Source organism: Polyodon spathula, chromosome 8 (genome assembly GCF_017654505.1).
Source record: "Polyodon spathula isolate WHYD16114869_AA chromosome 8, ASM1765450v1, whole genome shotgun sequence".
Taxonomy (NCBI): Eukaryota; Metazoa; Chordata; class Actinopteri; order Acipenseriformes; family Polyodontidae; genus Polyodon; species Polyodon spathula.
In genome coordinates this window covers 33,795,688-33,823,612 of record NC_054541.1, presented here as the reverse complement: position 1 = coordinate 33,823,612, position 27,925 = coordinate 33,795,688, and the positions used below count along the sequence as shown (strand labels likewise).

At 36.5% G+C, this 27,925-nt stretch overlaps 3 protein-coding genes across 5 annotated transcripts in view; all 3 read left to right on the top strand.

Moving 5' to 3' along the window:
* The window catches only part of LOC121319825 (FYVE, RhoGEF and PH domain-containing protein 6-like), a 35,864-nt gene extending 32,827 nt beyond the window's left edge, over positions 1–3,037 (top strand). Inside the window, exon 21 of the mRNA XM_041257675.1 lies at positions 99–3,037. Coding sequence (XP_041113609.1) covers positions 99–135 — 37 coding nt within the window. The 3' untranslated portion in view covers positions 136–3,037. The remainder of the gene's footprint in view (positions 1–98) is intronic.
* Positions 3,038–3,616: 579 nt separating this feature from the next.
* On the top strand, positions 3,617–16,134 carry LOC121319827 (nuclear receptor subfamily 2 group C member 1-like). 3 transcript variants are annotated; one of them, XM_041257681.1, is made up of 15 exons: positions 3,617–3,740; positions 6,951–7,026; positions 8,630–8,755; positions 8,923–9,093; positions 9,758–9,842; positions 10,335–10,514; positions 10,666–10,813; positions 10,904–10,997; positions 11,881–12,065; positions 12,227–12,380; positions 12,626–12,747; positions 12,883–13,022; positions 13,255–13,392; positions 13,635–13,740; positions 14,540–16,134. In XM_041257681.1, exons 2-15 carry the CDS (start codon positions 6,964–6,966, stop codon positions 14,712–14,714), a joined length of 1,887 nt encoding a protein of 628 aa, XP_041113615.1. In that variant the 5' UTR covers positions 3,617–3,740; positions 6,951–6,963; the 3' UTR covers positions 14,715–16,134. The 3 variants fall into 3 exon arrangements, with proteins under 3 accessions (XP_041113615.1, XP_041113613.1, XP_041113616.1); XM_041257679.1 differs by having other exon boundaries at positions 8,866–9,093; XM_041257682.1 differs by lacking the exon at positions 6,951–7,026 and having other exon boundaries at positions 8,866–9,093.
* Positions 16,135–20,215: 4,081 nt separating this feature from the next.
* LOC121319824 (NADH dehydrogenase [ubiquinone] 1 alpha subcomplex subunit 12-like) lies at positions 20,216–23,674 on the top strand. Its single transcript, XM_041257674.1, has 4 exons — positions 20,216–20,385; positions 20,970–21,052; positions 22,721–22,808; positions 23,190–23,674. Exons 1-4 carry the CDS (start codon positions 20,231–20,233, stop codon positions 23,368–23,370), a joined length of 507 nt encoding a protein of 168 aa, XP_041113608.1. The 5' UTR covers positions 20,216–20,230; the 3' UTR covers positions 23,371–23,674.
* Positions 23,675–27,925: the final 4,251 nt, after the last annotated feature.

The following is a 27,925-nucleotide window of genomic DNA, read 5'->3' as shown; positions in this document are numbered from 1 at the left end:
TGAAAATAAGGCAGTTTTAAGTGGCTCTTGTAAACATTGCTCTTAAAAGAAATTGTGTATTGGTTCTAATTTACTTTGTGGTTGTATTGTTTTTACAGGTGGATAGAAGCTTTCCAAGAAGCCACTGTCCTCTAGCAGTCTCTTGTATTTGTTTGGTAGAATAGTATGAGCAAAGCCAGCACACAAAATACAGTGAAGCACTGGATCCCGTGGAAGAAACCAATCTTATCTCACCAATGTTTCACATTTACAAACATGCTACAGTTTAAGTTATGTCCTGTGTAACTTATTTGTATCTTTCTAAATATACTACACTGCCAATATGTCTCCTGCTGGACATGTCTTTTAAAGAAAAAGAAGCGGTAATTCTCCTCCATAGTACAAAACAACATTATGATTCTGATACGAGGAACAAATTGTCAAATATCTTGTCAAAACTGGAAAATGAAACTGACCAAACCAACACTACATTGACTGAATTTGATACATGTTGAGAGATTTGTCAACAAAATCACCTGGTGCCTTTTTGTTAATAGATAACTGCCATATAGTGGTGCTGTAATTTATATATTTATATGTATTTTTTTAGTAAACAATTCCATAAATACCTATTACGATGTCCTTTTGCTGCGAAGTTAACCTTGACTGCCAACATTTGTCAAATCTTATGCCATGATCTTATATTTTTGTTAATCATTTATTGCTTATCTGGTGTATTTTTGCTAAACACAGTTAAGACACCACCATTTTGATTTGAAAGTAACCAACGATTCAAAGAGAAAATGTGCATTAGGACATATGGCTTGCAGAATTTGTTGACCAGGTTATTCATGATAAAATGTTTATCCTGTGGAAGGAGACCAGTTCATATGCTAGTCCAGGGCTGTGCAAGCAAAACCAAGAAGTGCCATACCTGATACTCATCTGTTAACTTCAAACTGTTCTGACCAGCCCTCCTGAGCCTTTTTAATTGTGAAACTTACTTTGTGTCAACACCATTACATGCAGGATTTTTAAACTGTGTATTCATTTTAAAATGCTAAACAAAGAAACTGGAACATGTGTCTGTACATAATCTTCACTTCCATTTTAAGATTGCGCTTTGTATTTAAAAATAAAACTAATATATTTACATTTGCAAAATCTGACAGAATAGCTATGTTTTAAAATAAGCGTTATTGGTGCTACTTTTATATCAGATTGTATTTTTTATATTAGATTGTAATATAGCAATGTGTATTTTTTCTTCAAAGTTTTGTTATTGTATAAACAGTAATGCCTTTTCATCATCTAAATGTTGCTCGGAGGATAAAATAGATCGAGTGATTTTAACTGTATTGAAGGATTAGTTCAGCTGATGCAATTAACTATTTTCTAAAGAAGTATGAGTTTACTACACATTAACTAGAGAGGGTATTTTAAAATTACTGGTAAAAAGGGTCCATTTTTAGGGTCCTCATTCAGAAATAGGGACCTTTTTATACGCTGATCATGTCTGCCTGTCTGAAATGTACTGGTGAACAGGATAACTTCCTTAATGTTGCACCAGTCTTCACCACCATACACTCCGAGCCTCCTATCGACGTTTTGGATTGCATTTGTCTATAATCCGATAAACGTTTGATTTTATATGAATATCTTTTAGCCTGTACATTGCACTTATTCACTTTCTTTAAGCAGTCCAAAAACATTACTTTACCATTTTACACCATATCCACCTAATGCACGTGCACAAAACATACTGGAAAGAGTGGGTGCAAGTCATTCAACTTACACACTGGGGTCTACAGTAAGCCTTATTTTTTTATTATACAGGCAACACACATCAAGGACTACTTCCCAGTGGAGGATAGACAATGCTAAATTGTAATTTCCAAGCAACATACATTCATGTAATTTAACTGTCATCAATGTTCACTTTTCATTCTTGACTGCCCAACCTGATTTTATGAGTATATGTACTTTAAACAACATAAAATGTTATCACTCACTTTCAGCATTTTGAATGGATTGTCCTCATTTCAGATCTGTTTTTTTCATGATCTATTTCTTTTTGCTGGATTAACCTGATGTGGTTTTATAGATAGTATCCTATGTTTATGAATCTGAGAATTACCCAGGTTTCTTGTCACATTTCAAGACCTGTCTTTATTATAATTACTGTGTTATTAGACACCCCTGTGTGGTGTTCAATGTCCAAAGTACTGTTTTGTCCTGAGATACCCAGGTTTATACACAATGTCATGGGGAAATGTCTGAGTTGTGGTGGAATAATAATATAGCGGTAGTATTTATATTGATTTTTTTTTTTTTATGTTTGTCACATAAATAGTATGGTATCATAGGAAGTATGCAACACTTTAGTGACAATGCAGTAGGAGATGTATTTATTTGTTCTGCGTACTGTTAGTGTGCATACATTTTAACAGCCTATTTCTTTTTACTACTGACCAATGTTTTTAGCCAAATAGCTTGTTGCTCCACTTCATTTATATTAAAATACCCAAATAATCCACTTAAAGCAATAGAATGCATCTATATTTAAACTGTTGGATATAAACTGTGTTTTGTAACATACAGTAAGTTGCATTTGTAACAATTTCACTGGCCCACGTCTGTCCATGTCATTCTACATTCTGAACAAGATAACAATTGATTTTACTCCAATCTGCAGCAAACTTTTATTTTACACTCCTAGCCTCATATGAAAGTTTCCTGTGTATGTGCCTCTGCACTGGCTGACTCGATATGGATTTTAGAGTGAAATTACTTGCATATTTTATTTTCTGAGCCATGTCACCCAGTTGCATTTCTCCGTCATTTTAGGTGCAATGTTGCATAAAATGTAAGGTGTGCTTTCTTATTTAATAAGGTTTTGGCAAAAACTGGTCTGGTCACCATGGATTGCACTATATTGTATAAATACAAAATTAAGTTTGTACTGTAGGTGAACAAGAACAAATGACATCTACTTTGTTATAATTTTGTATCATGTAAAGTATTTGTACAGTTTATAAACAATCAACTGAACCAAAAATTGTGTTTGTTTTTGGCAATCTCTCATGTTTGTGCCTATAGCAGACACCAACACTACTGTCCCATTAATGAAATTGCACCCTTACATAGAGTATCAGTTTCTAGGTGTATTGCTTGAGGGTGGGACTGGCACTGTAGGTTAGATTGTAAATAATATTGGACCCTATTTCGAAGCACGTGCAACGGAAATGTTATGAAAAATTAACTGATTCTGTTGGAATAAGAAAACACAAGTGTGTTGAGTTTCTATAAAAATAGCACAAGACGTTAAATAACCAGCATTTGAAGGAGTGATGCAATTTGTCTAGTATCTGTAGAATGAGCCCGATAAGTTTTAATTTTAACAGTATCCAGTATATGTATTAATTATTATGTATTTCTTAGCAGACGTCCCTAGCCAGGGCGACTTAATTTTGTTACAAAATATCACATTACAGTGAAAAATTCCGTTTGAGAGCGATTTCGATTAAGGGCATAACGTGAAACCTAATTACAAAGTGGCAGGACCCCTGACGAAAAATACGAACTGCAGCAAAGCGGCCTCCATTTCATTCCCCCTCCTAAGACGCATGCCCAGTAAAGAGGCGGAGAAACGTGTTTGCAGAGAGAGGTTACGAACTCTGACCCTCCCTGGAGCTGCAGCAACCCGCAGAAACATACATTTTTAAAATTAAATATTAGCTGACAAAAAACTTCAAATTCAGGTAAGATTTATTATTGTATTAATATAAGCGTTTTATTGTTATAGCCGAGTATATATTTGATAAAATAAACTGGAAAAGACTGCCGGAAAATGGCTAAAACATTAGACAGAGCATATCAGACTAAAGCGGAACAACAAATCTAAAAAGCTTAACGTTTACAATATACAAGCGAAAAATCTTGATCAAGTCAGAAATGTTTGCCTGTGTGTTTGGTGCACTCGTTTTATCGAATTAACTGGCTAAATGCATTGATTAAACGATACAAAGCTATATGATCTGCTTGCTGCTCGGTGCTACATTCAGCAGATTACAGTTACATACGCTCTGGAAAGTCAGTCGAGGAGTTTCTGTTCTCAAATAACAGAAAGCCGCAAGTCGCTTTATAAAAAGATTTTACATAACATTGTTTTGAACTGTAAAGTTTAATAATTATAGTACTTCCAATACAAATCTCTCTTTCTGTTTTACCCCCAAATCCCGCCAGACTATTTCAAGACCAAAGCCTTTACCTTTGCCTTAGAAGGTTTGCATATGAACTGTCGGCAGCATGCTTTAACCCTTCAATCTTGACCTTTCACCCACAACAACAAATACTTTTATCTTCCTCCATTTTGAATTTACATCTTGAACATTTGCCAGAGCATCCTAACGTTGCAGTCGTTAGCCTTACTGACTTTAACAAACAAACAAACAAACAAACAAACATGGAGGTTACTCTTTTGTTTTCTCTGTCGCAGTGGGATAGCACAAGTATAATATTATGAATATGTTTTTACTCTTTAAAAAAGTGACATGATGCATATGCTTTATTGACATATTGAATAATTTTGTTTTTGCTGCGGTGACGTCTCGACCTTGTCAACAGTGGCCTAGAAATTACAGTAATTTTCAGTACTATTGTATAATAAGGAAGGACCCTTTCTTCTCCACGACTCGAGATCTGAGTCAAAGTCTTTTGATTACGTGTTGTCTTTCAAACTGGTACATCGTTATATGTGTTTATTGTGTTAATTTACGTGCATTCTGAACAGACCTGCCGTTATTTGATGATAATATAGGAATAGCATATAAATGCATTACGTGCGCAGCCATTTTGCAAAACTCATGGTAGAGGTTTTAATTTTACTGTCATATGTTTTAATGGTTTCCCGTAGAGAAGCTGGATAGTCTCAGGTTACTTCATATGTTTAAGTGCGTTCTACACGTGTGTGAAGTGCTACGTAAAATAACTGACTGGACATACTAGTTTTTATTGTACAGTAGACAGTGAGTTGACAATGGGTTGTTTGTTTTTTTAAATCAGATATTGGGTACCTGCTTGTGGATCTTAGATTACCTGGCCATTCTGTTACTGTCACTCTCAATTGTGATTATGCACAGATGGGACTGATGATCTGGTTTGATAAGTGTATTATTATATAAATAAACTAATTTGATGCTACTACAATTCCTTGTCTGGTCTATTTTGTCATGGTATTTTTTTTTTTTTTTTTTTTTTAATTATATATATATATATATATATATATATATATATATATATATCTTTAGTACCTTATTCTGGTTCTATTCTTTATTTTAGTTATTGGGCTGAAGCCTTCATCCAAGGCGACTTACAGGTGTTACAGGGCATTGCAGGGTTACAGTGCTAGCTTCATCTACAGTGTTGTTAATAGTATTAACTGGGATGCAACAAGTTAGGATTACAAGAAGTTATACAGTATCTACAATTATATATTACCAGTGCAATAGTGCAAGTACAGTGCAGTATGAGTGTCCAGTAACATGTGCTTAGGTCAGGCAACTCCAGTGCATAACAGGAGGGGTAGATCGCCACAGAGGGGCTAGGGAAGAGTTGGAGTGGGCACAGAAGGATGGCAAGTGGAGGGAAGGCATAACCAGCAGGCAGTAGAGGAGGAGTGGAGAGGGTATAGGTAGGAGGGGGCAGTATGGTGAAGACAGCGGTAGGCAAGATAGGGTCTTGAATTGAATGCAAGTAGAGATAGGTAACTAGTGGAGGGTGTGAAGCAGAGGGATAGCATGAGAGCAGCGAGGTTGACAGAAAACATGTTTGGTACTGCAGTATGTTACAGTTACTATTGGCACTCAGCCTACATAAAGTACTTATCAAAACCATAAAAGTTGTACAATGCACAAGGTACACAATAACCTTACAGTAGCTATTGAAACAACCAGACTGGTTGCATTAACTTACTAACAAAAATGTGATTGGTTCTGGGATCATTGGACTTGGATCATAAGAAGGTGTTTTAGTACACAGATCTGGATTAAGGTACACATACCAGAACTAGGGAGACTGCGAACATATGTGGTGTGTAGTTTAAAGACAGCTTGAGATCACAGTAATGCGGTAGGGCTGAGATACATTTTGGGGAGCCCCCAGCCCCCTAAGTGCCCCCTTGTCGCTGCCTCTGATGGTTAATTATGGTGTCTGTATGTTTAACCCTTAGCGGTCCATTTATTCAGCGCTTGTCAGGCGTGTCGGGTCCAATTTATTTTCACATGAGCTGCTTATTTTACATGTGCTGTTTAATTTTTTTTTTTTCAGAGTAAAGCAGGTTTAAAAGACACTGAATAGCAAAAGGACACTCAGTACTGCATCTCCAGCCAAGCTGTATTTCACATACCTCTTCATAGTCGTGCATACTGATCAATCCTCTCCTGATCACTCATTTTATCACCAAACTTCTCAGCAATGCGATCCAAGTCATTATTTTATAACTATAACGTCTCAAAAAGCTCTGCAAATGTCTGTGATATTCTTTGAGCGCTGGATGCGGAAGCAGCTATCTTTGTTTATGTCCATATTATCTCTGTGGAGCAGGGGCTATGTGTATTGATCAGATCCGCCCCCTTTTTCTTTTTTTCGTCTCCTGTTGGTCTCACTCGGCCATTGAAAGGTTTTCTTGGCTTTTTCCAGAGAAAAAACAACTAGAGACCTGTGCTTGACGTCTTTTTGATGATGTCGGACAGGGTCCGACATCAGACTGGAAAGGGTAAATTGTAATGTTGGACCTGGTCCGAAATAGGACCGCAAGGGGTTAAATTAAAATATTTTTCTCGGACTTGTAAACAGGTCCATAAAATTCAGAGATAGAGGCACTTCGGACTAAATACAAGGCTGTTTTGTGCCAGGTGGAAGACCCAAAACGAAGCAATTTTTGAACATTTTTCTTATTTAATCAACATTAGGAAGTGCCAATGAATGACCGTCATGACGACTGTGGAAGAACTGGTGCGTCAGATAGTTGAACAGCAAGTGGTAGAGGTATGTTATTAATATTTATCATCAATGAAGTGTTCTAAAAACACTCTTTTTATGCATTTAAATACAAACTTGTTCTCACTGTAATCCTTGACTTCAAACACCCAATTGTAAGTTGTTCAATGATACTAAAAGAAACTGAGTTGGAAGATTAGGCAAGTGTATGTTAGTGGATGGCTGTAGCTAATTGTTTGAATGAATCGTTTACAGTTGCTTAGTTGTGTCCAGTCAAGTGTGGGATTATAGAGAGATGCCAGTTATATTGAAGCATTTGTATCCACAGCGAGAATACAATGAGAAAAATGGTTCTGCAGAGTTATTTTTTATTTACCACACAGTACAAGACAAGGGAAGTGAAAATACATTCATAGTTCAAAATCACGCAAAGTACCTGTGTGTATTGACAGGTTAAATACATGCTGCTGTTTCTGTTCAATCTATTTCCTATGAGAATGTTGTATGTGTATGGGTGACATTTAGTTTCCTTCAAAGGTCATATGATGATGTTGTGCATCTGTTAATATATACGGTAATATATACGGTAGTATTGCTTGATTTGGATTGTTCTCTCCAACAAGATGCAGGAAATTCTTCAGAAGTTTAATTAGAATGATGATTCCCAATTTAAAGCTCTTAACATTTTTGAAGTACGGTAACCAAAGTAACTGTATTAGATTTGCTTTTAAATGGGGGGGGGGGGGGGGGCTTGTGATGGTGGGTCAAGCGAGAATTTATTGAATTTATTGAAAGAATATGTATTATTATTAAAAAAAAATAATAATAATAATAGTTGTCGCCTTAACATTCACTGTGCACATGGCTGGTCTGTACAGCTTGCCCACTCTGAGTGCCCAAGACTCTTTACTTATATCTGTGACTGTTCAGTGACTGCCAGTAATAACTCCTGTCACCCATGACTGGCATATGCACAGGACTGCCACAGAAATTTATTCTGTAGAAAACATTCTGTAGAAAAAAAACATTATTTATGTCGGAGTAGGGGAGGCTTGACACAGGCTTCCCACCAGCCCACACAAATATTGTGCCCTTGTGCAGCAACAACCGGGCACTGCCACATACAATTCCATGCCAAAGTAACATGGGACAGGACAGTGGTTTAATTGAGCACCAGTGAACAAAATAATACAATAGAAAATCTGATGAAACTTGATAATAATAGAATTACGGTTTGAATCGCAAGAGTACAGGGAGCTCAGTCTACACTATATTAATATGATTCTGTATTGGCAGTTTTGAATTTCTATTTATTTATGGTGTTTGAGGTAAGAATGTATTCCAACATCATGTGAGAGCATATTTAATCAGTTTAAGAGAGACTTTCCTTCACTAATAGTTTCACATATATCAGTTATGCTTCTGATGTAGGGACATCATGATTCTTCCCTCTGGTTGCCTGCATGTCCTGCTTCTGCTTGGACTAGTAAAAGGATATACATTAGTTCTTTGTTTTATTGATAACCTTTTACAGGAAATGCATATTTTTACAAGGTAACAACCTTCGTAAATATGTAAAATCTTTTTTTAAACAGTGTGGAGCACTGGACCTTTACATCGCTACGAAATGCTAATCCGCTACTTCTTACAGGTCTCTTCATCGCACGGGGGTATCAACCAAGGGGCTGCAATAGGACGACACGTAATGGATAGCACGGGACAAAGATTACAGATTGTTCCTGCAGACAGTGGCATGGCCTTAGCGCAGCACATACAGGTACATTTATAAGTAAAAACACCATTTACTTTTATGACAATTCTACATCCCCTGCCCTCCCATTTTAACGAGATCTGAAATGCATAGTTATACACTATTTTAATATATAGATTGTCACAGACCAGCAAACGGGCCAGAAAATTCAGATTGTAACGGCTCTTGATCAGGCATCAGCGGGGAAGCAGTACATCCTGACCAATTCTGGTTCTACGCCGGGCAAGTTGATCTTCGCCAGGCAGGACCACTCGCAGGGAAAAGTCATCTTGGCCACGCCTGATGGAACCGGCGTCAACCAGCTGCTTTTTACTTCATCTGACATGGCGACACAGCAGTTCCAGGTACAGCGTCACTCTGAACAATTTTCCATTCTTAATCTTTTCTTCACATTCTACCCACAGCATATTGAAGTTGCAAAGCAATTTTTATATTTTTAAAATACATTTGTGGCTAGAAAAGTCTGCCACAGACAATAACCACTATTGAATGAAAACATTACAGCACTTAAAATAGTATCTTCAGAATAATCGCTGCAGTTAAAGCAGAAAAGGTTCAGGTTTTTAAGATTTTCGAGTAGACTAAGCATAGAAATTGATAGGTTTGCATTGCATAATAATAAAATAAATAAATACAGATCCATTTGTGAGGAAAGACTTAACACAGGAATTGTCCCTCTATGTTTATGTAACCCAGATTATTTCTATGTCACCCACTTAGAATCATCACATATTCTCCAGTGTCTTCTGTTCACATAAATATCTATAAAAATGTTTAGTGCAAACTCTGTTTTGGTTTTCTTGTCAAAAAAAGTTGTTAAAAAAAATACCCTATGGATGGTTTATAATTAGGGCTTCTGACTTTCGGTTTGAACCCATAATCTTATTTCTAGCCTGTTGCATGTATGTCTGTGCTTAAAATGCATTAAGTATGATGACTATTTTGATATGTTGCACCAATGAAAGAATAATAATGCTTGCTTGAAAGGTTGTATTTTTTTTTCCTTAGATTGTGACAGATTCAGGATCAGCAGAGCTATCCCCATCAAAACCTGTAATTGAATATTGTGTGGTGTGCGGTGACAAGGCATCGGGTACTGTCAAAAGTCACTGCAATTTTGTTTCTGTTTGCAGTCTGTTTTTATAATGCAGACTAATTCAATATGTATACTTGGAATCCCTATAACAATGGTCAGGACAGCTACTGTTTTTGCTTACTTCTTGTAGCTGTTTTTCTTGCCACATTTATCACAAGACAGAAATATAGCATATATGATAGAGATTTAAGCATGATCTGAAGGACTCTTGAAAACTGAGGGACTTAAGTTACATTCTCCTGGATGTAAAAAGCAAAGTTTACTTCCTTATTTCATCAAGAAACATTGAACAAAAATTATAGACCGATACAAAATCTTTGGGAATATATCTCTGGGTGTATAAGTGCATATTACAGTAGAAGCATTAGTACTTAGTAGTGAAAAGTATAGAAACTAGACTTGTTACCCAAATGTAAGAACGTGCTTTGATTTTTCTAAAGGGTGTAAATAGTGATGACGATGATTTTTAATGTATGACTGTTCCCCCAGGGCGCCACTATGGGGCAGTGAGCTGTGAAGGCTGCAAGGGGTTCTTCAAAAGAAGCATCAGGAAGAACCTTGTGTACACCTGTAGAGGGACCAGGGACTGCGTCATCAACAAACACCACCGTAACCGTTGCCAGTACTGCCGGCTGCAGCGGTGTGTTGGCTTTGGGATGAAACAGGACTGTAAGTCGGCTTTTTAACCTACCCCGATGTTGCTCTTACTACTGCAGAATGTTTTTAGTCTTCATTCTAACACTCTCCTTGGTTTGTTTGCAAAACTGCATTTGGTATAATGCTCCTACAGTTTTCACTAACATGAGCCGTATTCTTGCAGCTGTTCAGTGTGAACGGAAGCCAGTTGAAGTTTCCAGAGAAAAGTCGATAAACTGTGCAGCCTCCACGGAAAAGATTTACATCCGAAAGGATCTGCGCAGTCCACTGGCCGCCACTCCCACATTTGTAACTGACAAGGAGACTTGCAGGTACCAATCTAGAAATCCCACCGGGAAAATATTTAGTCGGAAGTTTCCAGGCCTTTTTTTTTTTTTTTTTTCTTACTCTTGTTATTTTAGGTCCACAGGTTTGCTGGATCCAGGAATGCTTTTGAACATTCAGCAGCCTTTCCCAAAGATTGAGAATACAATGACGATGTCATCACCTGAAAAGGTATAATGCTGCTGTATTACCAGAGTTCATTTACAAGCAATTACATTATGTAACACAATATTTGTTGCTGGGTAGTAATTGTTATTTCCTAATTGCTTATGCCTCAAAAATATAGAAAATGGCTCCCCACAAACTTTGCTTTTGTGACCAGGACAGTGATATTTCAAAATATCACTTATTTCCAATGGGAAAACGGGCAAGTGTGTGTCTTTTCGTTCACATAGTCAGAAAAAAACAACATATGAATCCAAATTAACATGTATTTATACTAAAGTAATACAAAAATGACTACAGAAGATTTAGAAGTGAGTAGTTTTTCGATATTTATGATTATACTGTATATAAGTTTATACTTATTATACTTTGTACCCGCAAAGGGTTAAAGTTAATTCAGGATATGTAAATATTACACCTCTATAGGTAAAGCACTGTATCCTGTACCTTTGCTGTAGGTCGTGTAGCCTTGAAAGGGTTAACAGCATTAGCCTTTAAGTGGTCCCTAAGAATAGAAGTAAAATTATATATATACAATGAATAGAGATCAGACTAATACAGATTAAAAGGCTCTTCTCCAGTTAGCCTTTTCTTCAGATAGCTACTGGTGTTGCTAAAAATGAAATTATTTGCCCAAAAACAACTTGCACATTTTGGATCTCATTTTGAGTACCATCTAAAATAATGGTAAGAAATGTCAGCACTTCCAGTCTGGGTATTTGTTCCAACCACATCCTTAATTATTACATTGAAAATGGAATGGAGTAGCACTTCAAGAACAGCACTGACTATAACAGTTGTTGTGTTTTGTGTTGAAGTAAAAATAAAAAATAAGGAGTCCTACCAAGAGAAGTATATGGATTAAAAAATGCTGTGCACTTTCTTACAGAGCGACTCATACGAAGGTGATTTAAGCACACTAGCGAATGTGGTCACATCACTTGCACACCTCAGCAAGTCAAAGGTTTTGAACGACAGCAACGCAGACTTGTCAACAATGGAGACCTTAAGTAACGGCGTTAGTTCTATGACTGAAATACAACAGGGAGAGCAATCAACAAGTGAAATCACGAGGTTGAGCTTTTTCTGATTTTATTTTCTAATTTATTTTCCACAGTAAGTTTAAGGTGCATCAAATTAACAAAAATATAGTCATATTTTGTTGTTGTTTTTTAAATTGATATTGTATTGTATTATGTTTTTATATACCAAAAAAATTACTGTCAAATTTTCAGGGCCTTTGATACACTTGCAAAAGCACTGGACCCAGCCGAGCATCTCCCAGCTGAACATGTAGAGTCCAACATGCAGCTGGTGTCAGGAGATCAGTCTGGAAGCATTATAGAAATTGAAGGTCCTATTCTAAGTGATGTCCATGTCGCTTTTAAGGTATACCAACTGTTTTATATAGCTCCAGATTGTACTTAATATTTTGTAAGGGTTGGGATTATTTAAAAACTATAATAACCATTGACTTTATCAGGTCCTATAAAGTAGCTGTATGTTTGTTAAAACAGTTAACTGATGTCGCAGTAAATATAAAGACTATGGCATTCTAAAAAGAACTACGATAGTGTCACAAGAAATAATTCTAATTGTAATGAGAATCAATGGAATGTATTTTATTTCTCCAGCTTACAATGCCTTCACCCATGCCTGAATACCTTAATGTTCACTACATCTGTGAATCCGCATCAAGACTTTTGTTCCTGTCTATGCATTGGGCACGCTCTATTCCTGCTTTCCAAGCACTGGGGTCAGTAATTAATTGTTCCCACACTGGAAACATTCATGTCATTCTCTTAAGGTTTTAGCTTTTTTAATATTGGAATGGACTCTGTAAGGAATTAAAAAATATTTATTTATTTATTTTTTGTTTATTTGTTATTAGGCAGGACAACGAAATAACTTTGGTGAAAGCATGTTGGAATGAACTCTTTGCATTGGGCCTAGCACAGTGTTCACACGTTATGAATGTGGGCACAATTTTAACTGCCATTATAAATCATCTCCAGAGCAGTTTACAACAAGGTAAGCTATGGAGCAGCAGGGACTAAGAGTGTACAGATAAGTCATAGAGCATTGTTTAAAAACACATTTAGTATTCATACAAAAAACAAATTGTACCGTGTAAAAATGAAATAGTTTTCAAGAACAAATGAAAACATGAAGTATTAGTAAAACTGCTCATTTTGCGATGATTCCCAATTGCATGATACTCTTGACTCCAGTTTTGCACTTTTTCCAAAACTTTATCCTACAGATAAATTATCAGCAGAAAGGGTCAAAATTGTAATGGAGCACATCTGGAAGATGCAAGAATTCTGTAACAGCATGGCTAATCTGTGTCTGGATTCTTACGAATATGCATACCTGAAAGCTATTGTTCTCTTTAGCCCTGGTAAGTGGTGGCTTGTGGTTCTTTTATGTTTCTGGTGTTGTATAAAATGCAATGTAATGTATTACTTGCCTGGGGAAAAATGATATCTGGCTCTTGCTTTTATTTCTTTACAATATGGGAGAGCTCTTTTTCGTCGTTTGAAAAATACAACAACCTATGATCATTCGCTGTAAAAATCCCAATTTTGCTTCACAGCAATCTTGTGAGTTAATATGTTTTTTTTTTTTTTTTTATATATTTAGATCATCCAGGCATTGATAATACTCTTCAGATTGAGAGGTTCCAAGAAAAGGCATACATGGAATTACAAGATTATGTCACCAGAACCTACCCAGAAGATACTTACAGGTAGCTTTATTATTTTTTTATTTATTTTATTTATTTATTTTAGGAGACACCCTTATCCAGGGCGTCTTACAGTTGTTACAAAGTTATCACATTACCGAATATCACATACAGAAAAGAGCAGTTATAAAATACAATTAAATCAGTAAGAGCAAACTCAAATGAGAGAAAATGAATAAAGTAAATTGCGTTTGAGAGCGATTTACAGTTAAGAGCAGTTCAACTAAAATATCTGGTTATAATAGTAAATTCCATTAAGGACAATTAGTAACAATTTCAAATAAGAGCAATTACAAAAAATGAGAATACGGTTAACTTTAAAAGTAAAATCAAGTACAAGATACAGAAAATACAATTATGATTGAGAGCAGTAGTAGAGTACAGCAACTTTTCCAAACCTTTTCTACTGTACTTGGTAGCGGGACCCAGTGGAGAAGCATCTTGTTTTTCGGTGGGGTCCTGCTTCCAGTGTTTTAGCTAGGATGATTGACGCTGAAGTGAGTAGCCCAAGTTCACTCAGTAACTTAGTCTCCAGGGAAACATGACCAGGATCTCTCTTCTCTTAGTGGTAATCGTTAAAGCAAACAGCTGCCTGTGAAAAACTACAGTTATCAATCTTGACAGCTAAACAGCTGTATGCAGTAGTGGGCCTTGTATGATTGTATTGGAGGATAATTAGTTTAAAACTATATTTTAATAACAGAATTGTATTTTGTAACTTATATATGTTTGCAGAAGATTGTCGTACCACTGAACTAGTTGGGTAAAATGTGATTTTATTTGGGAAAATGTTTTTTTGTAGATTATCAAGGCTCCTTCTGAGGCTACCGGCATTGAGACTGATGAGTGCAGCCATCACAGAAGAATTATTCTTTGCTGGCCTCATAGGAAATGTACAGATCGACAGCATCATCCCCTATATTCTGAAAATGGAAACCGCAGACTATAACAGCCAGATAATTAGTTCTTCGCTTTAAGTGTAGCAAGTAGATCAAATAGGCTACCAGCAAATTTAGAATTTGTACATACATGCATTGTTTAAAAATACAGTTAAAAACTGAACAGTTGTTGCAATTGAAATAAACCTGGCTTTTACCTATTGAAGTTTTTTTTTATTATTAGCGCCTCTTTGTACAGTACTTTTTTTTTTTTCCTTTTTTGGGGGCTGATTTGTAGTCTGAAATACAGGCAAGCTTTTTAAGAAAAACTATTCCATCTTGTTTCACCTAGTTTCCTGCCTGTTATCTGATTGAACTACTTAGTTTGGTTCATGTGACAGATAATTTTGATGTGAACAAGTATACAGCTGATAAATATAATGCTTGAAAACCAGAATAGAAAAAAGTATTTAGAACTAAGGAACATATTCGAGTTTTAATTGGTGTGTTCCATATATAATAGTTTAATGCTTATGATTACTGTGTATTTGGATTGTTGGCAAAAATAAACTTCCTGAGATCTTTGTATGTAATATAGCCACCTTGAGCCATAACTTGTACCCCCCATTATGACTGTAAAATAAATGTAAAATAAAAATAGAATTCCTAATACCTTAAAGGTATTTTCAGGCTGTAATACACGTGCACTTTAAAATCTGTTTTCTTTTCTTATGGGAACATGTAAATGCTGATAGAGGTGGTGACAGTACATTATATATCACTGCAGATATGCTTAAATTCCACTGGCTAGGCACATTTTATTTTGCGGCTCATTTCTTCTTCGGTACGCTATCATGGACTGGAATACATATTTATTAAAGTGGGGCTTTTTGTTAATCCATGTAGATGAAGTGTTGTATTAAATACACCAGAAATGTAAGTATAGGTGTTGATGGCCTAACCACATTTTATACATCCAGTTTTTTTGTTTTTTTTCTGCAGTACAATTTTAAAGAAAATATTTTTGTGACGGTTTACTGAAAGAGTAAAATTGATTTCATTAGTTGTATTTGTTACAAATTTTGTAGCTTAAAAATTGTCTCTTTAGCGTTTTACAGAGTGCTTTTTTTCATATCTGGAGGAGAGCATTTATAATGGAAAGTTTCACACTAATGCATAACTGTCTCAAAACTTCAGCAGTCAAAAGTAAATGGGGCACTTTCTGTAAAATGCCTATACTCCCATGCTTTATCATATAAGAAATATATGCCAGATTTTAATTTACACACTGTACCGAACACTGAAAAAATGTCAGTGTTGATCATGTTTTAAAAATATATATCATAACATTTAGATGGATGTTCAAGACTGTTTTGAAAAATAAATATCTAGTGGGTGTTTCCTAAAATATATATGAAATTGAATAAGAATGATGTAGTATATTATTTCCAAAATAATTATAACATTACAGTAATTCCTGGTAGTCCAGCCATGGTACAGTGGCTTGCAAAAGTATTGACCCCCCTTGGCATTTTTCCTATTTTGTTGCCTTACAACCTGGAATTTTTTTTTTTTTTTTTTTGGGGGGGGGGGGGGGGGTTGTATCATTTGATTTACACAACATGCCTACCACTTTGAAGATGCAAAATATTTTTTATTGTGAAACAAACAAGAAATAAGACAAAAAAAACAGAAAACTTGAGTGTGCATAACTATTCACCCCCCCCAAAGTCAATACTTTGTAGAGCCACCTTTTGCAGCAATTACAGCTGCAAGTCTCTTGGGGTAGGTATCTATAAGCTTAGCACATCTGGCCACTGGGATTTTTGCCCATTCTTCAAGGCAAAACTGCTCCAGCTCCTTCAAGTTGGATGGGTTCTGCTGGTGTACAGCAATCTTTAAGTCATACCACAGATTCTCAATTGGATTGAGGTCTGGGCTTTGACTAGGCCATTCCAAGACATTTAAATGTTTCCCCTTAAACCACTCGAGTGTTGCTTTAGCAGTATGCTTAGGGTCATTGTCCTGCTGGAAGGTGAACCTCCGTCCCAGTCTCAAATCTCTGGAAGACTGAAACAGGTTTCCCTCAAGAATTTCCCTGTATTTAGCGCCATCCATCATTCCTTCAATTCTGACCAGTTTCCCAGTCCCTGCCGATGAAAAACATCCCCACAGCATGATGCTGCCACCACCATGCTTCACTGTGGGGATGGTGTTCTCTGGGTGATGAGAGGTGTTGGGTTTGCGCCAGACATAGCGTTTTCCTTGATGGCCAAAAAGCTCAATTTTAGTCTCATCTGACCAGAGTACCTTCTTCCATATGTTTGGGGAGTCTCCCACATGCCTTTTGGCGAACACCAAACGTGTTTGCTTATTTTTTTCTTTAAGCAATGGCTTTTTTCTGGCCACTCTTCCGTAAAGCCCAGCTCTGTGGAGTGTACGGCTTAAAGTGGTCCTATGGACAGATACTCCAATCTCCACTGTGGAGCTTTGCAGCTCCTTCAGGGTTATCTTTGGTCTCTTTGTTGCCTCTCTGATTAATGCCCTCCTTGCCTGGTCCGTGAGTTTTGGTGGGCGGCCCTCTCTTGCCAGGTTTGTTGTGGTGCCATATTCTTTCCATTTTTTAATAATGGCTTTAATGGTGCTCCGTGGGATGTTCAAAGTTTTGGATATTTTTTTATAACCCAACCCTGATCTGTACTTCTCCACAACTTTGTCCCTGACCTGTTTGGAGAGCTCCTTGGTCTTCATGGTGCCGCTTGCTTGGTGGTGCCCCTTGCTTAGTGGTGTTGCAGGCTCTGGGGCCTTTCAGAACAGGTGTATATATACTGAGATCATGTGACACTTAGATTGCACACAGGTGGACTTTATTTAACTAATTATGTGACTTCTGAAGGTAATTGGTTGCACCAGATCTTATTTAGAGGCTTAATAGCAAAGGGGGTGAATACATATGCACGCACCACTTTTCCGTTATTTATTTTTTTAGAATTTTTTTAAACAAGTTATTTTTTTCATTTCACTTCACCAATTTGGACTATTTTGTGTATGTCCATTACATGAAATCCAAATAAAAATCAATTTTAATTCCAGGTTGTAAGGCAACAAAATAGGAAAAATGCCAAGGGGGGTCAATACTTTCGCAGGCCACTGTACTTTATCAATACAGTGTTTTGGAAGGTATTGTGTTGAACTAGGATTAGTTTACATTTTGCAGCTTCATTGAAAAGCAACCCAATACTATAGGGTGGTTTGTTCAAAGAATAGCCTTGTTTTTGGCTTGCTTTGTTTTATTTTTTATTATATAAAAACAACTATAAATGTATTGGGATTCAAAGTAGACGTGTACATTCTATTTTGCCTGTATTAAAAAAAAAAAAAAAAAAAAAAAAAAATTATATTGAGAAAAATCACTCAGTTTTATGTTTGTAAATAGCTACTGGAAAAGATTTTGGTTGCCAACATTAATGCATTAAAATACCTGCATCCATTATAACTTAATCTGCAGTTGTGTTATTGATGCCATTTTTTTTTTTAAATAATAATATCAAAACTATTAGGTACAAACAATTTCTATATATTCTAGGATTTGTTTGGCCAAATGCATTTCAGTACTCAAGTCATACTGTTTGGTACAAAATTGAGATTACAGCGTAACTATAAAAGGATTATTCCTGTGAATATATTGATTTGATTTCTAAATGTTTTAAACAAAGCTTATATTGAAGCAAAAAAATAAATAAAAAAATCCTGTAACAATAGATTACCATTTAAATAAATATAGATAGGATGAGGCCACATTTTTAGGAGTAGCCTTGAAATAAGCAATGTCAGACAAAAGCTTCATATTAAGAAATTGTATTAATAAAAAAGACAAGAAACACCAGTGACCAGATCCTAATCTATCCAGACACCAACTGCAACTTAACAAGTCAAGTGCCCCCTTTCAAACATGGCTCCCCTCCCTGAATCTTTATGTGCCTAAACTTTTCCTCTACACTCTTGGAAATCAGAACACGCCTAGGAAACTCATGGAAATGAGATCATTGTATCACATATCTTAAAGAATGACCAATTCCAGGGAGGACTACATATTGATATGCTAACAAGTGGTCACTGAATGGGGAAGACAACAGCTGCAGAAGATTGCGACTTTTGAAAGGCATCAATAAAATCACAACATTACTCAAACACTGAATGCAGCAATAAAAATGTGTGGTTCAAATGTAATCAGCAGAACAGAGAGATCCAGCAACAGAATAAATAAAACATCTGATGGAGAAGCGTTGGCCGGAGGTTCCAAGTCATTCTCAAATACCGTCTTTAAAACAAAGAAAGAAAGGTTATCAGATTCCATCTTCATACTGTGATGGAAACAGTTCCATGCTTTTGGGAGCTGATATACAAAAGATCATTCTCCCATTCATATTCAAAACTGTTAAATAGCTCACTGCAGTGTCTTTGTGATGGGTTAACCAGAATTATTCACTAAATACAACAATGTCAGTTTAATACAAATGCTTTATTAAAGTTCCATGACAGAATTTAAAATACAGAATAAGGCAACATTTACCTATGTTGCAGAGAGAGGCCTGAAGTATTTGTTTCATTCTCTATGCTCTAAAAAAGAGTTCTAAATAAGCCTGTTATATACAGCACTTAATTTTTACATCTTTCATAACCACTTCTTTTTCACTCAATAGTCCTTGTTTACTTCAAATCTTTATCATTTAAGCTTTGTCTGGGTCATATATTTCAAGGGTGCAAACCAGCCTTAGACAGAACACTAAGCCACTATATATACTGTAGGGGTGTGTGTGTGTACCTGTATGTACGCAGCTGTGGGCTAACACTGCTAACAAACATTTCAGTACAAAGTTCACACGGCCCTCACATTGTGGAAAGTCAGAGCGACTTATTGTTATTAATTACCATTCATGTCGTAAGTGAGAGCCAGCCTGGTTTGATGTACATATGGCAAGGATGTGCCAAAGTGGAACGCTGGAACATATCTGCCACATAAAATATATCTAACTTCTGTAGACTGCTTGCAAGCAAACTGGTAAATATAACCACCATAATCTAAAAAGGGAAATCTTAATTTTAACCTCCTAGATAGGGAAAACGCTTTCCTTTCTAAAAAGAAAACCGAATTTACCAATACGGTAATTAAAAGTAACATGTTCGTCAATTCATGTACAGGTCTAGATATTTATAAAACTTTTAAAAGGAAACTTTCTCTACTGTCTCTTCGTGTAGTATAACAATAAACCACAGTTTTCCAATCTTGCTGCAATTAGAATAGACCAACGTTGATTTTTTTTTTTTTTTTTTTTTTTTTTAACTTTACATATGAAGTAATAATCTGTCCAGCAGTCCGCGCTATTCAGCCTGCAAATACTTCTGTACGCCTGTACGGAGTGTAGTGCCGTATTAGTCCTACACAAATGCTAGTGTAACAGGTTAGTTGATCATTTTGACTATCAGTAACGCAAAATAAAAGAACTGGACCTTAGTTATAGTTTTGAAACCCGTGGCATCTGGCTGTTACTATCAGCCTACAAATCTGGATAAATTAAGATTTCTCTGTTAGGAGGAACAATTACTCGGAACTAATGTTTATTGTGACGTGTTTACCCGAACACCTGCTGGTAGTACACAGAGAGGGGTCCTGTCTGAACACAGAGGGGTACCTGCGTGTTTTTCGGAGAGCTGTGCAGCAGCTCAGCGGTCATGGAGGTATTCACGGTGTTGTTATGCAGCTTCTCAGGTATTTTTTATTTTTTTATTTTTTTTAAAACACCCGACTTGGTAGAACAATTCAGTGTGCCGAGTGTTTAGCATATCATTTTAATAAATTGTGCAATGAAAGGGAAGTAACCTTGTCGTATATGACCTCTTTCTGGCAAGCCTGTGATAAGCTATATAGCGGTTATATTTGTGGCAGAAATACACAGTATAATAGCTGGACAATTTAGAGATTTGCAATATCTTGAATGTTGTTTTTGGGGGCTAAAAAATATGTAAAGTCTACATGACAAGCTACCGTAGTGTAACTAAAGCTACACATGGTCCTTTCAGCATTTTTGATATTTATTATTATTATTATTATTATTGATTAATTATAATTATAATAATAATTTTATTAATAATATTTGTTAAACCAAAGTTTCAACAGTTGTGAACACTCACAATATATATATATATATATATATATATAGATATATATAATATATCTATATATATACTTACTTACTTACTGAATGAGGCGTCAACAATTATTCCCCTGACTGGTGTGCACTTTATTTACTGTAATTTTTCTTTATACACCCCCGACCCCCCCCACCCCTCTAGGGTAAATGATGTGAAAACTGGAGCTCTTGTTGGAGTGGACAAATCTGGCAACAAATATTTTGAAGATAACCAGTACTTTTTTGGTAATGTCATCTTTTCTGTATCCGTTCTATATGTATGCAGGTTGCCAATAGTTATTGCATTAATAGGTCATTCCGGGTCAAGTTAATTCAGCAGGGGTGCTAGATCTACACCTTCAAAAACAACTCCCCTTCTGTTTTATATAATATCTTTTTAAATAAGATTTGAATGCTTTGCCTTGAACTGAACCAGGAGCCCCCTTAGATTTGTATCTGTGGGTGTAATTGACCTAACTTAGTGTTTAAAGTCCTCTACTTTCATTTTAACTGTAAAAAGGGTATGTTAACTCAGCTGACATTCTAGCTTTTAAACTCCAGCTGAGACAGTTGGGTTTTTGGTTCTCAATTGGTCAATTCAAACAAACCTGAGAATTCAGCCCTTAGCTAGTACGGTAATACGTGGATCATCACCAGACCTTAATACAAATTGCAAATAAAAATGACAGGGAACAAACTTCAGTAGAGACCACAGGGTTAAACTGGTCATTTCTTCTTCGTGTATGGTGAGTGAGAGGAGGAAGGTACAGGAGAGTAAGAGGAGTGCTGTATTCCTCTACTGAAGATTCTAACTGTGTTATTGCAGAGAGTTTCTTAAATTTTTTAGTTTTATATTTGTGTATAATAATACACGTCTTGTGAAAATTACAGTAATAGGTGCATTTTACAGTACGTCAAATAAAACATATGGTATTAAGTTACATTTAAAAAAAATTAAATTACAGCACTGAAGAGAATGAGATATAGGTATCAATTGAATTTCTTTATCACTTAATGCAAAGATATTCAGTACCTTAATTATTGTCCAAATATTTACCTCATTTTATAACTGTTTCTTTTTAGTACTAGTCCATTAAATCCATGCATCATTTTGCAATGTAAAATGTGACCTTTTATGTAGTCATGTAACATGTTTTTATTTTAAGTATCAACAGTTGCAATGGACAGAATTTAAATTATTTGATTTAAATGGTAAGCATTCTGTTTAACTCAATGCTTTATTCATTTAACACAGTAACTGCTTTGTTTAATGTGTTGAATATACACACTGAGTGTTCTATTCATACGAGTAACTAGTTTGTTAGAAAGAATCACTGGCCTAACTTAATATCTTGTTTTACAATCCTCTAGTGGGCAGATGACTGATGCATTGTATTCGTTTTAATTGAGAACATGTTAAAACCTACCAGCAGTCTGGAAGTGCTTGATTCATTGCAATTGAAACTGTCCTGCAGACTATCATTAGTACTGTCCTCTGTACCAACTATTGGATCATACCCAGTTAATTTGTTGCTAAATGTCCCTATCAAACAATGCAAAAACATGTAAATTAAACTCTTTGCACAGGCTGTATGGAGCAATGCCGTTACACCTTGTACACTTTCTAGAACCTCAAGTTGCTGATGCTTCTCTTTATTTGCTGAGCTTTAGCTGTTTTTAGTGATGGAAGCACTAATACTGACTGTTGATTGGTGTACAGGATAACTTATTCTGCCTAACATATATGCAGTGTGACCTAGAAGCACCTGCCATCATGAGTCGCATCCAATGAGAAAGCTGAACAGAACTCTCAAATTCCAAAACCCATGGTGCAGGTGGAGGCTTTCATAATGAACCTTGGACCCGTAAAGAGTGCTTGTATGCAGTGATTTTTCTGATGATGTCTCTTCTCAGGTCGTCACAGATGGGTAATATATGCCAAAGAAATGAATGGAAAAAACACGTATTGGGAAGTAGACGGAAGCATGGTGCCACCTGAATGGTAAATAAATTATTATATATTATTCAGCTTAGAGGTAGGCACTGATTAATGAAATACTGTAGGACTTGAGTACTGTACAAGAAATAGGGAGCAGCATTTCAATTAATGTATTTAATATTTGTGTTGCTAGGTTTTGTACTGTTATCTTTATATGCATTCTTTATACCCTTGAGGGGCTGTTGTATGCATTTAGTGTTTATGTGATAAACATTTTTAAATGTATAAATTAAATACTAAATGATACAGTATCTGATGTACTAAATTCCCAAGTTGGAATATGATAGTGTCTGCCTTCAAAAAGGATTAAGTACGGTTGCTTTTTATCTGTCTTCATTTTAAAAAATAAAAATAAATCATTTTATTGTTATGTGCATTCTACAGGCATCGCTGGCTGCATTGCATGACTGACAGTCCACCAACAACTCACCCTCCAGTGCCTCGCAAGTTCATCTGGGAGAATCACAAATTTAACCTGAGCGGTTCACCGAGTCAGTATGTTCCGTACTCCACCACCCGCAAGAACATACATGAGTGGGGCCCACCCCAGGCAACTGCAAAGTGAAAAGTGGTGTTTGTTTCTAAATTATTGTAATACTAAGTCTTGCTTGTAATTTAAAAATATAAATATGTATTTCATGTTTTCAATTGTCTTGTGTCTCAGTGGTGGACTGACAGTTAAGTCTTTAAACAGACTTTTCAGTTTTTTAATTCACTTAGAATGCATTACATATGGTTACAGCATGGCATACAGGCTTTTGAAAGACTTCGTACTGTTACTGTACTGAGTTGATTACACCGTGCAACAATTATTATTATTATTTTTTGGTTCCTGGGTAGTAAGTGTTATTTCCTAATTGCTTATGCCTCAAAAGTATAGAAAATGGCTATTATTCCCCACAAACTTTGCTTTTATGACCAGGACAGTGATATTTCAAAATATCACTATTTCCAATGGGAAAACGGGCAAATGTGTGTCTTTTCGTTCACATAAAGTCAGAAAAAAACAACATATGAATCCAAATGAACATGTATTTATACTAAAGTAATACAAAAATGTCTACAAATGATTTAGAAGTGAGTAGTTTTTCAAGATTTACGATTATACTGTATTTACAATTTGGATTCATATGTTGTTTTTTTCTGACTTTGTGAACGAAAAGACACACATTTGCCCGTTTTCCCATTGGAAATAGTGATATTTTGAAATATCACTGTCCTGGTCATAAAAGCAAAGTTTGTGGGGAATAATAGCCATTTTCTATACTTTTGAGGCATAAGCAATTAGGAAATAACACTTACTACCCAGGAACAAAAATTGTGTTACATAGTGTTATCTGGAACCAAATACATTACATGTGTATATATATATCTCTACAGTATGAGGGAGTGTGACAGAAATACAATGATTTTGGTTATAAATCTCCCTTTCGACTTGTGAAGGTGCTAAATAGCAAAAGGAGAAGTATCTGGACAGGCTGGCCTGACGGTTCATTTCCGAGGTTGGGAAGTCGGTCAGCCTGGATGGAAGCGAAACTTTGTTGCAGGAATGTATTGACCCAGAAGGTAAACGAGGTAGCAGCTGGAATCATTTACCAAGGGGTCATGCGGGGTAGCATAAAAGGGGCCAGAGAAACGCTAATCTTTTCCTTTACTTGGTTTTTGGTTAGAAACTGCAAGGACCGTGAGAGACGCAGTATTGGAAATATTCGTGAGTGTTTTTTGTTTGTTTGTCCGTGTCTGTTTAGTAACTGTCTGTGTTTTCTGATTATAGCACTAGACAGCTAAACACAAATCCGGAGCTGTCGCCAAGGGCCAGCACAAACCGGATCAACACTGCACTTCAGTCACGATTAACATTGTTATCACTGTCGTTCACAAATAAAGCATGTAATATATTGTACTGCACCACAAGCACTGAGAGCACTCACTTTGGACCTGTGATTGTGTATGTAGGTACTGTGCATTTATTTACGGGATTGCAACCCTTTTTCAATACTATGCAATACACATGGCTGTGTATGGCAAGCTCGTTCTTATTTACTGTATGGTCATCAGACCCTTGGATTGTAAACAAATATTAAACAAACCATTTCGCCTGTACTTTGTCTGTTGGTTTCTTTGGATTATTGCACCAGCACCACACCTGCTATATACCTGTTCACTATCAGCAGCCACTTTGCCACAGGGGGTATGAAAGTTTTACTACTAGTCATTTAACCTCTGTTAAAAGAGTATATATTTGTAAAAAAAAAAAAAAAAAAAAAGATTTAATAGAAAAAGCTTATCTGTTTGTTTCTATAATCCAGGTCTTGTGTATCCTTTGATCTGCATAGTGCTATGATATACAGCAATTACTATAGCTCTAAAAGGGATGATTAGTGGTGTTCATTTCTGCTGATTTACAGGAATCTACAAAATGGACAAACTATAAAAAAAATTACCTAGTCATCTTTCCCAGCGGTTCTCAACTTGTCTGTGGTACTTGATACCCTCCTTACAAATGTACATATGCTAGCGAAAATAAAATACAACATGACACTGCTGTTGCGTTCTTTTGTTTTGCACGATCATAATAATAACAAACTTAAAACTGCAAATAATAGTTTGCAGATTGTGTCCAACACTTACTATGCGCACCATGTAGAAAGCCGATAAACAACATATGTCACTAGATGGCAGCGGACTTAGTCCAATACTAAGAAGTGATACCAGCAGGCATTCATCCTCTGCTGGTGGAGGGGGACCCAGCAGGCATTCACCCTCTGCTGGTGGACGGGGTCAGCAGGCATTCTTCCTCTGCTGGTGGAGGTGGCAACAGCAGTCCCTTGGGCTTTGGTTTCCCGTGGTCCCCCCGTCTGGGCATTGGACACTCACTGCCCCCCCGCTTGGGCGCTGAATGCTCACGTTCCCCCCGTGTGGGCTCTGGATGCACGGACTCCTCCCACACAGGCATTACTTCTGCCTCTGGACATTGCGTGGGGCAGATGGCCAACATGTGTCCATACGCCCCACAGCCGGGACACAGCTCCACCACGAGGTTCTTTAAAAAAAACCTCCCAACTGCCATCACCAACCTCCTGCTGTTGCTGAGGCTGCTGCTGCAGATTTTTCCTGCCCCGCCTTCTCCTCACCTTCCTCTCCTGGGGCAGTTCCTCCTCTTCCTCTTGGAAGGGGCAGACAGCCACCACGTGCCCATACACCTCGCAGGCAAGGCACCAGCTTTGGTCCTCCAGACCACTGAGTAGCTCCTCCAGCTTCGTTCAGCCATCTCTGCAGACTTCCATTAAAAAAAAAAAAAACACTGCGGGTCCTGCTCTGGTCTACGTCTAGGAGGCGCTGGTAATCCCACAATGACACCACTTGTCACAAAGACGGCTGCAGTAGGTGACATCAGACCAGTAACCAGGAAATAAACAACAGAGGTGGAGTTTGGTGAAGCTGAATGAATGGTCTCGCTCAGCATTTAATAATGAACAGACAGACAAAAAATAAAAGGTTGTAAGACAAACAAAACACAGGACATGGCACTGGTAGCCAAAACAAAGAGATGAAACAAAATAGACTAACACTAAAGAAACACGGTGAGGTGATATTTTTACTACTATTATTATTATTATTATTATTATTACCTCCGTCTCCAATCCCGTTCTCCACTCACCGAACACACAACTCAGAGTGAGTGAAAACATGCTGCTTTTATGCAGCTGTACTGAGACTCGATTGCTAATCAATCATTCAATTGGAGTCACGGTACAACTGCACGTGAATTAGTAAAGTGCAATTCCCCGTGCTCACATATTATTACTTTTTACTTGCACATGATGTGCTGTGCAATCCTCGTGCCTAAATACAAATATACATTTTAAACACTCGTGTTACATAGACCCGTTTATATCCCGTGTACCAGTGACTATACACCAACATTAACACACAACATACAACACAAAATACACACAGGGGCATTTAAAAAAACATGCTTTATCATTTAGTTTTTAAAAACACGCAATTGCAGTGTATAATTGTTTGATTAATTTCATTTTATGATTCAAAACTGGCTTTTCCCACTAGGGTGCAGTGTTCCCACTGTCTGCTTTTACTGAGATTATATTCATACCGTTTATTGGAGGCCTTATGAACAAACATATAGTCATGTTGGAAAAAAAAATCAATCAGGCTTTGCAAATTATTTGAGGTAGTTTCAGTGATTATAAAATTTGACATGCAGAGGTTATGCTTGTAATGGTTTATCCTCTAGAGAGCCCAGATACTCTGTTATTAATGGGTTGGTAATCACAATGACTTGCCTGTCAGATGAGGACACAGAACAATAAAAAGGCTACAGTGATAAATGCTAGTGTTGAGAGTGAGGGGCTGCAAGCTTGCCAGTGTCTAAGTTTATTTATTTTTAAATGCATTGTTATTTATGTACTGTAAGAGTCAGTGCTTGAGGCTGCACATCTACAACAGTTTGTGGTAAATCATTTACAATTTTTTTTGTAAACTAGTGAGAAGTAGTATTTTGTATTCCAAAAGCAAGCAGCTTTGGGTGTTTTTGTTACATTGGATTTTTATTAGTAAATGAGGATGTTTTCTAAAGAATGTTATCTACACGGCTGCAAAGACACTTCTGTATTTCAAGCAGAATGTTTGTTTCTATGTGTTTTTCTATTCTAGCAGGACTAACTCAAATAAATTTATGCTGCAGATTTTCAGAGCCATACCTAGGGGAGTTACTAGAGGGAAGACAAACTGACTGACATCAGTGGAAATGTAATTGTTGGAGCAGGAAGAACATATTGTACAGAAACGGTTGTTATCAAGCATCAGCAGCTCTGGAAAATAAACAAGAATTTTTATTGTAAATGTAGTTTATAGCTAATATTTCACTGAACACTGTCATATGCTTAATGATATGTTACATTTACGTTTACTTTATAAACCTTGTAAATTATAATTTTTAATATATGTTTATATTATATTGTTGGTAAACGGTATGATCTCCCTTTTCACTTTTCAAAGCCTTTAGATGTGAAATCATCCATCATAAGAAGCATGCAACACTGACATAGACTGATACAGTGGTAAATCTATTTATGTATTTATTTAATTGTTCTATG

What these genes read in the sequence shown, in the direction of transcription:
- LOC121319827 (XM_041257679.1), top strand. Translation starts at nt 6,964, where the DNA reads ATGACCGTCATGACGACTGTGGAAGAACTGGTGCGTCAGATAGTTGAA. An exon ending in TGGCGACACAGCAGTTCCAG is followed by an intron (nt 9,094 to 9,757) that starts GTACAGCGTCAC and finishes TTTTTTCCTTAG; the next exon opens with ATTGTGACAGATTCAGGATC. An exon ending in CTTTGGGATGAAACAGGACT is followed by an intron (nt 10,515 to 10,665) that starts GTAAGTCGGCTT and finishes GTATTCTTGCAG; the next exon opens with CTGTTCAGTGTGAACGGAAG.
- LOC121319824 (XM_041257674.1), top strand. Translation starts at nt 20,231, where the DNA reads ATGTTTATTGTGACGTGTTTACCCGAACACCTGCTGGTAGTACACAGA. An exon ending in GTTGTTATGCAGCTTCTCAG is followed by an intron (nt 20,386 to 20,969) that starts GTATTTTTTATT and finishes CCACCCCTCTAG; the next exon opens with GGTAAATGATGTGAAAACTG. An exon ending in AGCATGGTGCCACCTGAATG is followed by an intron (nt 22,809 to 23,189) that starts GTAAATAAATTA and finishes TGCATTCTACAG; the next exon opens with GCATCGCTGGCTGCATTGCA.